At 33.7% G+C, this 13,751-nt stretch overlaps 1 protein-coding gene across 2 annotated transcripts in view; it reads left to right on the top strand.

Annotated features, from left to right (window-relative positions):
* Window positions 1-12,635, top strand: part of LOC142319743 (uncharacterized) — a 77,839-nt gene extending 65,204 nt beyond the window's left edge. The window contains exons 18-19 of one of the 2 annotated variants that reach the window (XM_075357363.1): window positions 5,807-5,953; window positions 12,313-12,635. In XM_075357363.1, the coding sequence (XP_075213478.1) occupies window positions 5,807-5,953; window positions 12,313-12,465 (300 nt within the window). In that variant the 3' untranslated portion in view covers window positions 12,466-12,635. The remainder of the gene's footprint in view (window positions 1-5,806; window positions 5,954-12,312) is intronic. The other variant, XM_075357364.1, reaches the window with a different exon arrangement.
* The last annotated feature ends 1,116 nt before the right edge of the window (window positions 12,636-13,751 follow it).

The following is a 13,751-nucleotide window of genomic DNA, read 5'->3' on the forward strand; positions in this document are numbered from 1 at the left end:
GTTCGGACGCAACGAGCTTCTCTGAACAAAACTTAAATAACTTCCCATAGTGAAGATCAAAGACAAACTTAGTGGGAAGGTTGCATAGAACATGTCAAAAGAGGCAACTACTGGGAGTACCAGGTGCCAACACCGCCTATTGGCAGATTTGGTGGATTTGTGCCTGTCAGATCAAATGCACCTAACAGAAGGTTAAAAATCTTAATATAAAAGTAAAAGTTTTAGATCTACCTACCTAATACACTCTTGTTCTTTTACTCGTACATTAAAAAATAATAAATGAAATCTTAGAATTTTTCAATTTTACCTGGGATTTGTGGTTTCATGTGGATATCTCTCCGTATCCTTATATATTTGGGAATCATGTTGTATTTCAGAATATATCCTGGATATTCTACACATTCTGGAATGCGTATCAGAAGTATGGAATGAATTTTAGTTTTACCAGGGACATTATGTGCTGTATACATGTCTTTCTTTTTCCTGTTTACCTCTGGTAACTACCGTTTAGATAATACTTCAGAGGATGAATGAGGATGATATGTATGAGTGTGAATGAAGTGTAGTCTTGTACATTCTCAGTTCGGCCATACCTGAGATGAGTGGTTAATTGAAACCCAGCCACCAAAGAACACCGGTATCCACGATCTAGTATTCAAGTCCGTGTAAAAATAGCTGGCTTTACTAGGACTTTAAAAATACAAACTTTTTCATGGTATGCTGGATATCATAAAAACTGGTTATTGAAAATAAACATGGTAACATGGTAAATTTAACTTATCTAATTATTGTGTTTTACTATTCATTTAATATAATATTTAATTTTATTAACATAATGGTCAATATGTTAATGAATTATTTGAATATTTAAAAAATTATATATGTATATATATATATACATATGACTAGAAGAGAAGTAATTACAGGAAGTACTGTGTGTGCAACTTAAAACAAAACCCTACAGACTAAACACAGTTGTAACATGTAACATTTTATGAAAAAAAGGCAATTGTAAATTAAATTATTTATTTACATTAGCAAAAGTTTAAATATTTATCATATTTTTAAAAAAGATGTTTGAAGTGAGCTAAGTGTACAGTGATGTGCACTTGTGTGGTCGAGGGATCATATTGAGAGTCACCTGATGCAAAATGTCAATCCCATCATTATTTGTGTTAAATGTTCACCTTCAGTTCATCAATAGTGTGTAGATTTGAATCATAAACTCTACCCATCAAAATGGCTGTCCTAAGAAAAAAATCACTGTTAGACAAATCTGAAGAACGTAGAAACCACTGCCCTCTGCTGCCAGTTCATTCTTCTATAAAAGTCACATGAGTGTGTGCTTGTGAATTGTTTGATGAGCAATTTGCATTGCTCCACCATACTGGAAGAATCTGTACTCTTTTTCACAATCTTTTTTTTTTTTAAATTATACAGTACACTAGTTCTATATTGTTATTCCTGTCAAAAAATATTGGTCCCCCACTATATGATTACCAGAAAACTCACATCATAAATGTTTTTTCACCACAATTGTATGCTCAAAATCTGGTGATGATTTTTAGTCATCTAGTAACTGGTGTTATGTTAATTTACACACCCAGAAAAATGAAACCGTGCTTTGTCTATCGACAATATTTCTGAAAATCCAGTTGACATAATTAAGATATTTTGGTTTTTCTGTTCTCTAAGTGTTAGCACAGCTATTACACAATACATTTTAAATTTAAATCATGAAGAATCTTATAGTAAGATGTGGTATGTTATACACCACTTTGTTGTGACTACCTATATAGAATTACTATATCATCAGCAAATCGTAGCATCTTTATCTTTTCACCTTGTACTGTTACTCCGAATCTAAATTGTTCTTTAACATCATTAACTGCTAGTTCCATGTAAAGATTAAAAAGTAACGGAGATAGAGAACATCCTTGTCGGACTCCCTTTCTTATTATGGCTTCTTTCGTATGTTCTTCAATTGCTACTGTTGCTGTTTGGTTCCTGTACATGTTAGCAATTGTTCTTCTATCTCTGTATTTGAACCCTAATTTTTTTAAAATGCTGAACATTTTATTCCAGTCTACGTTATCGAATGCCTTTTCTAGGTCTATAAACGCCAAGTATGTTGGTTTGTTTTTCTTTAATCTTCCTTCTACTATTAATCTGAGGCCTAAAATTGCTTCCCTTGTCCCTATACTTTTCCTGAAACCAAATTGGTCTTCTCCTAACACTTCCTCCACTCTCCTCTCAATTCTTCTGTATAGAATTCTAGTTAAGATTTTTGATGCATGACTAGTTAAACTAATTGTTCTGTATTCTTCACATTTATCTGCCCCTGATTTCTTTGGCATCATTACTATAACACTTTTTTTGAAGTCTGACGGAAATTCCCTTTTTTCATAAATATTACACACCAGTTTGTATAATCTATCAATCGCCTCCTCCCCTGCACTGCGCAGTAATTCTACAGGTATTCCGTCTATTCCAGGAGCCTTTCTGCCATTTAAATCTTTTAATGCTCTCTTAAATTCAGATCTCAGTATTGTTTCTCCCATTTCATCCTCCTCAACTTCCTCTTCTTCCTCTATAAAACCATTTTCTAATTCATTTCCTCCGTATAACTCTTCAATATATTCCACCCATCTATCGACTTTACCTTTCGTATTATATATCGGTGTACCATCTTTGTTTAACACATTATTAGATTTTAATTTATGTACCCCAAAATTTTCCTTAACTTTCCTGTATGCTCCGTCTATTTTACCAATGTTCATTTCTCTTTCCACTTCTGAACACTTTTCTTTAATCCACTCTTCTTTCGCCAGTTTGCACTTCCTGTTTATAGCATTTCTTAATTGCCGATAGTTCCTTTTACTTTCTTCATCACTAGCATTCTTATATTTTCTACGTTCATCCATCAGCTGCAATATATCGTCTGAAACCCAAGGTTTTCTACCAGTTCTCTTTATTTCGCCTAAGTTTGGTTCTGCTGATTTAAGAATTTCCTTTTTAACATTCTCCCATTCTTCTTCTACATTTTCTATCTTATCTTTTTTACTCAGACCTCTTGCGATGTCCTCCTCAAAAATCTTCTTTACCTCCTCTTCCTCAAGCTTCTCTAAATTCCACCGATTCATCTGACACCTTTTCTTCAGGTTTTTAAACCCCAATCTACATTTCATTATCACCAAATTATGGTCGCTATCAATGTCTGCTCCAGGGTAAGTTTTGCAGTCCACGAGTTGATTTCTAAATCTTTGCTTCACCATGATATAATCTATCTGATACCTTGCAGTATCGCCTGGCTTTTTCCAAGTGTATATTCTTCTATTATGATTTTTAAATTGGGTGTTGGCAATTACTAAATTATACTTTGTGCAAAACTCTATAAGTCGGTCCCCTCTTTCATTCCTTTTGCCCAGCCCGTATTCACCCCACTATATTTCCTTCCTTGCCTTTTCCAATGCTTGCATTTCAATCTCCAACTATTATTAAATTTTCATCTCCTTTTACGTGTTTAATTGCTTCATCAATCTCTTCGTATATACACATTCTACCTCATCATCATCATGGGCGCTTGTATGCATATAGACGTTAACAATCGTTGTCGGTTTAGGTTTTGAATTTATCCTTATTACAATGACTCTATCGCTATGCGTCTTGAAATACTCCACTCTCCTCCCTATCTTCTTGTTCATCACGAATCCTACTCCTGCCTGCCCATTATTTGACGCTGAGTTAATTACTCTAAAGTCACCCGACCAAAAGTCGCCTTCCTCTTCCCACCGAACCTCACTAATTCCTACTATATCCACGTTTACCCTATCCATTTCCCTTTTTAAATTCTCTAGCCTACCAACCTTTTTTAAGCTTCTAACATTCCACGCTCCGACTCGTAGAATGTTATTTTTTACTTTTCTGGTGACCCCTTCCTTAGTAGTCCCCACCCGGAGATCCGAACGGGGGACTATTTTACCAAGGAAGGCGCCTCCATTATTGCTTTTGAAAATGCAGAGCCACATTTTCTTGGAAAAAAAAAAAAACAGCTGTAGTTTTCCATTGCTTTCAGCTGCGCAGTACTCAGAGGACTGAGTGATGTTGATATGGCCGTTTAAGTCATTGTGACTTAAGCCCCTAACAACTACTGTTTTAGTTTTAAGTTTTATATTAGATCTTTTATGGTTTTTAGTTTTTTTTTAGTCTTTTGTTATCCAAGAATGGGCCCTTTACACCCATTTTGGACTTTGTAAAATTCTATTTACTCTTGATTTTATATTAGTTTTTATCTGTGATATTAGTCGTAAGTTTTATTCATCTTTTAGAATAGTTTTAAATCCTTTTATTTTTTATATTAAAAAAAAAAAAAAAGACTCCGGGCGATGATAACGTGCGTTTTTCGCCCTAAAAAAAAAAAAAAAAAAAAAAAAAAACAACTACTGAAAGAGCTGTGCTGCCCTCTTTCAGGAATCATTCCTTAGTCTGGCTCTCAACAGATACCTCTCCGATATGGTTGCACCTTCGGTCCAGCTACTCTGTATCCCTGAGCACTCAAGCCCCCTCACCAACGGCAAGGTCTCATGATTCATAGAGGAGGTATCTTCTTTCAATGAAATCAAACTCTGATGCCTGCTCAAAGCCATAGATGATAAGATGTAACTGATATCAGTTTTCATCAGGGTATTGAAATTGTAGTTGGGATCTAAGTAGCTGATTCTATATAACCTTCCTAATCACTGAGCTGAATGAAGCTAATATTAACTTCCTTTGATGTCACAATTTTGAATGAACACAGTTTAAGGTCACATCCAGGATCTTAGTGAGTAATGTGGGATACTAGACCACTCTAAGGCAGCAATCAACAGCTTTTTCTACTAATTTTTCTTTGTGTAAAAGTAAACATCTTTTTAGAAAAACTCTTATCCCCGGAAATTCGGTACTATGAACAGTAGAAGAAACTCTGCCCCAAATTGAATTTTGTAGTTTAGGACAACATAATAACAATTACAGCTAACAATTTTTCTTACATGTTATCTATTAAGTTTAAAAACATTTACCTAAACATATATTTTTAATTAAATATTTTACCACAATTTATTACACAATAAATGTTTGTTATATATATTCAAATTAGAATAAAAGGAAATCATTGTCATAATTAGTAATGAATTTTACATAAATATTAGGTTTGGCTAATTTTCATAATGGTAATGCAGCAGAATTCTGCTCTGTTTCGGCATTTACTAATTTATTGCACGGTTCTCTTTTTATTAAATTTGTGGTGCTAAAATCACGTGTACTCATATTATATTGAAAATAATTAGTTGAAGCAGATCTTTATAACCTCAAAATTAATTAGGTTATTTTTTAAACTGAAATTTTTTTGGTAATTGAACTCAACCAAGAGGAACAAGGCAAGTATCAATTCAATATAGGGAACCTTTGTTAGTGTGAGTCACAGAGGTAGAGAATTAATAATTATTTCCTTATGAACTAATAAAAGCATTTTAATGTTCTACATGCATGTGCAGATTGCACTTTTTATGTTAATATTTTTATGCATTCTATAAAGTAATTATTTCTGTTCTTTGTAGATTCAATTTTAAATTTTATTCTTTATGAACTTTAATTTTTTGCGTTAAAAGTCTCACTTAAATCTTTGAACATTCTTTTTAACGTTTTAATACGTAAATTGTTAGAAATCAAATAAAAGTCAACACTTCAATTAACAATTAAATAAAAAACAATTTTATTTAAAAAAATTAATAATTCGTTTTTATATTTCAATTTTTTTAAATTTAAGATTACATCTGGTGAGAATCTTCATATCACTATTAAAGGTGGACAGGCATCTGCTGTTCAATTAGCTCCTGAATCAAGAGGGATTGGAGGTTCTAAAAATAATATTGATACAGGAAATTATCGATTAACATCAATTGCACCACAGTTGGTAATGATAATAATAATAATAAAAAAGTATTGTGAAGTGCATTGTTTGATGTAGTCTGTTTACTAACATTTAATTTAATACACTGTAGAATTTTGGTTAGTAAATAATTTTACCACTTTAATTCTGATAATTCCACAGTAATTAGAACATTTTCTTTTTATAATAAAAGGTTAAGGGCTGTGTAAAGTTGTTAATGACTGAATCCAACTTTAATATTATATCACTTGCACTAAATACTGCCGGATGAATTTTCAGTTTGGTTGGTCAACTGAATAATGTTTGCCTTTTTTTTTGCCAATTACCAAATTATTTGTGCTGTAAAAGAATTGAAATTAACTAATCTAACACTGACCCTCTCATCTTCTCTACTGTTTAATATATGGTTTTGTGTTATTTGCAAGTACAATATGAATTAGTGAATCATTAAACTTAGTAGGTTTAACTCCTTGTGTTATGAATCGCATAATACTGGTATTGCCATCATGAATTCTAAAAGATAGTAAACAAGATAATTGTAGTATTTAAGAAGATAGAAAGACGTATTTCATTTATTTTTATATGATTAATTTTACAACTTTAAGGCGAAAAAGCTGCATTAGAATAATTAGTAATGCTACAGTGATGATTTTGGTAGTGGTGGAACAAAACTCGAAATCATTAAAATGAAAAACAATTTGCAGAAATCTATATATATTTCTTGTACATTTATAATATTCATGAAATCTGTTCTTTGAAGTCACTTATGTTGAAGATATGTTGTAACAAACCCAACTGGCAAACTAGGATTTAAACTTATTAATATGTATCTTCTGATAATATCATGTCACGATAAATAGCCCACAAAAATTGTTATTCTGTTGTGTTCTGTCGTTTTTAATTATTACCCAATTTTTATTATTTTAAAAATACAAGTTGATTTTATTACATATAATTTTATTTATTCTTTATTTTTAGTAAAGGTAGTTTACTGCATTGTTTAAATATTATTGTATCAAGTTTTATTTCTAATCACTGGTTTAATTAAGCAAACGATAACATGTCATTGCAGCACATAAATCAATTTTGCATGAAAGATTAAGATTTTACTTATTGTAATCATTTTGTAACTTGTTGGTTCATTATAACAATTGATATTCTAATTGTATACTTCCATTAAAAATGATTAATGTTACTTCTATTTAGTTATATGTATACAAAACTAATGCTGTAGCTTTGCCCAGACAAAAGTACGGTTTATTAATTACAAGTAATGTGTACATTAAAACGTAAAATCTGCAATAATTTGCCTTAAATTTGATCTTTACTTAACAAAGTGAAAAATTTTCAGGATAAAACACATTTCAATCTTCTTCCATTTGAAACGTTCAAAAGATATAATGGTTAGAACAGTGATATAACAATTTATTTATTTGGGTTCAAAATTCAGTGTAGTTTATAAATCTGCAAGGACTGCTGTATATAAAAAATCTGATGTGGACAGCACATGACTTCCTTGTACACCTATTAAATTACATATACACATTTTTTGCCGCATTTCATGTAAACTTATTTTATTTGAAATTGAATTATTAATTCATCAATCTTACCCGAGATATTAGGATAGAGTAAAAATCCCTTTATTACTCTTTAGAAAATGTAAGTCTTATATCTATCAATACTACATACTTATATCTATTACTACTTATATCTTAATACTAGATACTAGGGGGGGGGGGTGAACCTGATTGGTCCAGTCCTGCTCCTGGATAGCTGTATGTCATTGCAGTGAACTGAACATCAGCAATTGCTTTCTATGAAAGTCCTCTTAAAATGTCAAAAAATCTGTCACTTTTGGAAACAATATTAAATAGTTCTTGTCAGAACTTAAGACAAGTTAAGACAAGATGAATGACCTGGTGCTCTTAAGTTCGCCATGGGACCCTACTTACCAATCCCCTTCTTCTGGCACTTGTAATCACATTGGCTCTTTCACTGATTTTACCAGCTACTTAGACTACTTAGACAGTTGGTCCGTAGGTCCGTATAAGACAATTTATCAAGGGATCATTTGCCTGCATATTACAAGCTTGGTTTCTCTACTACAAACAACCCTAATACAAAACATAATCTACAGAGTAGGTACAAAATTAAAGAAGCTGACTGGGAATTCTTCAAAGGGGAAATAGCTTTGAGTAATGCTCATGTGTGATACATGAGTGATACATGAGTGTAACATGTGTGATACTTTGGAGAGCTTGGAACACGTGATCATTAACGCAGCAAATAAGAGATTTTGAGAATGAAAATCTGTATTGGGAATAAACTTAACATCTGGTGGACGCAATATTTCAAAATTGGTCAGAGATAGGAATAAAGCCAGAAAAATTTGGAAGGGCAGCCGTTACGCCAGAAAACCGCACAAAATATAGCCTAGCAGTGGCCAAAAGCAAGATAGCCATCAAGATATGTAAACATGTCCTGGAAGACATTTGTGAACACAATGAACTGTAAAAAACCAGCTATTACAGTACGGAAAAAATTCAAATCTCTGCAAGGAAAATGTGATAACACAGTATTCAAATTAGTGAACTTAGACAACACTGTTATAACAGAAAAGTCAAAGATTCCTGAGGTGCTGAATAACATGCACTTCTTAAGGGCTGGTAACCCAGTTCTTTGTCCATTTAGTCTGAAACCAGAGGAGCAACATCTGACCTGTAATATGGAACATATTTTCAGACAAAAGGATAGTATGGATCAGCCTTTTACGGAGAATCAGCTAAAAATAACGCTTGCAGATTTACATGACTCAGTGGGAGAGGATGGCGTACACAATGCTATGCTTCAGAACACATCAAATTTATACCAAACTACATTAGTGAAATATTTTAATAATATATGGTTTACAGGATAACTTCCAGAAAAGTGGAAACTGGGGATCTGCAATCCTGGGAAAGACTCAACAAAGGAAACCTCATATTGCCCAATATCTCTAACATCATTTGTATGCAAATTAATGGAAAGATTAAAATGGAAATTGGAGTCTAAGATCTATTGAGTGACACGCAGTTTGGTTTCAGACCAAGAAATATTGAGGATGCTTTGCTGAACTCGACTGATAAAATAAATACTACCTTCTACAAGAAACAGTGTACAGTTGCCATAATGATCGATTTTGAAGCATTGTGGAACACCACAGGAAGCAGTTTTAAGTTCCACATTATTTAATATAATGCTAAATGATATTACATACAATACTTCAAAAAAACATAGATTACATCATATATGCAGATGATTTAACAATATGGTCTTTGCAGGAGAACAACCCAGTCCAAGCTGTTCTTGAAGTGCAGAAAGCCATAAACTTGGTACTCAAGAGAACAACAAAGTGGAATTTAGAGATATCTGAAGAGAAAACAGAATCTGCAGTCTTTACTACAAGAACTCAAGAATTTTAAACCAACAATATATATTAATGATCATATCCTGTGTTACAATTCAAATCCAAAGATCCTCGTTATCGTTTTGGATTCTAAATTGCTGTGGGTTCCACATGTCACCTATGTACAAACCCAATGCATAGGAAGAATGAATGCTGTGAAAGCGGTAGCGAGTAGAGTTTGTGGTGCAGATACTGCTACTATTAGACAATTTTATTTGATATTCATTAGATCAAAAATGACATATTGATCTGAGGTTTGGGGGTCTGCTGCTGCATATCATCTCATGAAGTTAGAAACAATTCAGAATAGTTCTATGAGGATATGTTTTAGATGTCCTAGAACAACCAACATCCAGTCGATGGAGACTGAGCTGGCAATTGAACCATTAAAATTGTACATTAGGAGGATGTTCATGACACATCACATCAAAGGCCAGGCTCTCTCACAAAACCATCCACTCCATCGTCTAGAAAAAAACAATTTGGCTCGCAACTCCTTCAATAGTATCATATCAAACATGGAACACCAATCTACACAAGGTGCACTAGGTCTTTCTGATGGTAAGCTCCACTCTTCCATGGTTAATTGGCAACATTAATATTGCACTAACCATCCCTAGAACTGTAAAAAAGGAGAAGAAATTCCAGAGTTCCTCTTGCAGACAACCTTAGAGTATATTGGCTCGTGATATGGATTCCACTAGATTTTCACTAAGTCGAAGATAATAAGGGAATGCTGGAGCTGCCTTCTGTGACCAAACAGCTCACAGAGAATTTGTGCTACTATCAGAATCTACCTGTTCTGATAATAGCATGCTGAGCTGCTTGCAATTAATGGTGCACTTTCTTAGTCACACCATCTCCGGGAGTGATATCTGCATTCTTACTGACTCTAGATCGGCCCTATGAATAATAAAAAAATAGAGGCCAACAAGATTCCATTTCCGGACTGAGGAAATTCATAAAATGCTAGGGAGATTACCTGGAAAAAATATCACCTTCCAGTGGATACCTAGTCACTGTGGTGTTCCTGGCAATGAATGAGCTGATCGCCTGGCCAAACATGCAACAAAACTTCAACCTGACCGCCAGAGACAAACATCTCTTGGTGAAAGTGTCTGGGGAAGTTAGAAGGAATTGTGTGGATACCTGGATAGAGCGGTGGAGGGTCGGTGCATCAGGATGTTCCCTTTTTAAGATTCAGAGAAAGCCTTCCAAGGCATCACTGTACTGAGATGTTGCATGTTCAAATGCAACATTTGCTGCTTGCATGAGGACCGGTCACATTCTCAGTTAGGCCTATCTGAATAGGTTTCACTTAGTGGAGTCTCCTCACTGTTTTGCTTGTGACAAAGAAGATGAAACCATTAAACACATTTCTTTATTGTGAATCATATAACTCTGCAAGAGATAGGCTGAAGACTTATATGACTGTGACTCTCTCAGAGTCTGAACAGATTTTGATTCTTACTGAAGATATTGGAAGTTTGCAGAGGAGGTTTATAGGAGACATTGAGCCATTGGAGAGACTATTAAAGACTATTAAATGACTATTAAAGACTATTAGAGACTATTAAATAGCCATTTTTGACTATTTATTAATAAAGTCTTCTTCACAACATATAGATATTTTTTACTAATATGTTATGTGATTACATCCAATATTGATGTAGAAATAAATTACACCACTGATGATATCAAATGACCTCGTTTTGAGGTAAAAAGTATAAATCGCCCGTAATTTATTATTTTTTTTATTACCCTATAACAAGTATTTTTTTAGGTTCTAGCCAGATGGGCTGGCTAGAACCTGGACCTTTGGGGGTTCAGGTCAGCTCAGGCAAATCCCAGAGCCTACACCTTGGCTGTAGAGCTCACCATTCCCACTTTGCTAAGGGGACTGGCATCCTAGACATCTGCAGAGCTTGCTTCAGTCACCATTCCCATCTACCCAGAGGGCTCCACACACTGGACTTCCGTGCTGTACATTATCCTCATGGTTGTGAAAATAATACTGATAAATAATAATTATAATTCAGGCTTTATAGAAACCTGAAAAAGAAACTAAATTACAAAAAAAATATAATAATAGAAACTACAGTAACTAAAGTACACATCTTTGATAACAAAAAATGTATAACTTATTTCTTTGTCATGTTGGCAGAAATATAATAATGAGATAATCTATTTTTTCCTTAATGAATATCTTTAATTTACAACTTCACCCTCCTTGGGGGCAAAGAAGTAATGAATTTTTTAATATCTTTAATCTTCAAGGGAGCTAGGGCCTCAGTCAATGGCTTAAAACCTTCCCTGGGATAACACGATTGTATCCTGCAAATTTGAAAGTAATCAGTCGGTTTGTTCTTGCGTGATGCAATAACAAACAAAGAAATTCTGAATAACCGTGATCTGTTGATTAGTACCTGAAGCATGCAAAAGTACCCTTTGACCTACTAACAAATACCCCATTTGAATTTTGAAAATCGGTTGATTGTTTGTTGAAGAGATATTATTATAAGAGCGTGCCATTGCATCTCCCAAAACAACACCCTAGTAGCACTCCGTGTGTTACCAGTTTATGGTGATGATTGGTTTAGCCTCCCACAAGGTGTTCAAATACCTCATCACTCCAGCCTCGCACGTAGTCTCCACAAGACCATTATTATTATTAAACTGAAAATTTGTTTAGTATCATTTTACTTAACATAAATTATTATCTATTATTTTTGTAATATTATTCATTCTAATCATTCAGTTCAAACCCAGCTCACACAGTGATAAAGACTCACAGTTCATTAAAGTTTGTGCTTTAACTGGTAAAAATTTGGTTGCGATTGATTTTTCGTTTGTTTATCTCAAACAAATAAAACCCTCTTCCTCTTTATATAATAGTATAGATTATGGTTGTATATCTTTTAATCTATTTATTTTGCAGTTGACTGATGAAGATGGGAAATTACATCATATTGATGAAAATATTCAGACTTACGAATTTATGACAGAAGATGGTCAAAAAGTAAGATTAGCACCATTTGCAGTTACTCCTATCAACCAACTTAGCGGTCCAGAATTTCTTAATGTTTCATAGTTATGTGTGAATTTTGTAATCTTAACTGTATATGTAAAAAAAATATTATATTGATTGTAATTGTAAAAAATATTGTATACTTTATTTAAGGAGTAATTTATTGGTTTAATTCTTTTCATTCTCTTTATTTCCTGCATCATATGATCCAGTTAATGCAGTTATTTATTTCTTCAAAGCTTCCTGCAATAAACTATGGTAAAATATATTTTTAATAAACTTCATACAACCATTTTTATGTTGAATAAAGCAAGTTTTTAACAATTATTCCTACTCTAACAGTTTACTATTTATTTATCTTGTATATGTAATAAAAAAATTATCATAGTTCAATAATAAACCGATAGATAGGCTGGTAATCTCACTGATGTGGTACCAGAAAACTGGACAATAAAGAGATCTTCTATACATACATACAGTACCACACAAATTAATCAAACTAAGGTTAGAGGACATGAAGGTGTAGCTATTTTCCTGAAAGAAATCATACTAGCTGTAGACTCTGCTGGCTACAAACATCCTTGCAATCTCTGAAGATATTGGGGCCATTTAAAATGAATACCAATAATTTATACTTTCCCCCAAACTATGATATCAGTGAAGATGATCTGTCCAACCTGTATTCAGATTCCTTTGCCCTGCCTAATAATTGGCAATTTCAGCACCCATCACTATTCATAGGGTTCATCACCATGTTCTTCCCGGGGCACTATAGTTGATTGACTAAGACAGAACTAGGATCTCTGATTGAATAATCGGTTCTGCACAACATCATCAGGTATATTTTTGTGCATTGATCTGTCCTTGCGTTCACCATCCCTACTTCCATGTCTTGCATAGTGCATTTCCAAAAATTTCTTTGAAATCAATCACAGACCAGTTGTTATCTGACAGTTATTCTCAGTCTGTAATAATGATCTCCTTCAGCCATGCAGATGGGTGGTCGGGAGAGCGGACTGGATCACATACAAAGATTCCTTTGGCCAGTATGATATGGTAGCGCAATCCACCAACTAGCAAAGTTTACACACCTGATACTCAGTGCAAGTGAATTTATCCCTCTAACATCTGGAAAGCCAAGGCGGCCTGTGCTGTTTCATGGTGGAACGAAGACTGCAGGAGTGCACTAAGAGAACATTGCAGGGGCTTTATGTAATTTCAATCAAAAGCCTACAACAGAATTGTTCTGCACTAACAGAATGTGTGAGCTGTATACCGTTGAGTGTTTCATTTGGTAAACAGAAATTGTGGCAAAATTATGTGGTTTTCTCAGGAAAACTCAATCATCT

This window comes from Lycorma delicatula, chromosome 2 (assembly GCF_047948215.1).
Source record: "Lycorma delicatula isolate Av1 chromosome 2, ASM4794821v1, whole genome shotgun sequence".
NCBI classification, from domain to species: Eukaryota; Metazoa; Arthropoda; class Insecta; order Hemiptera; family Fulgoridae; genus Lycorma; species Lycorma delicatula.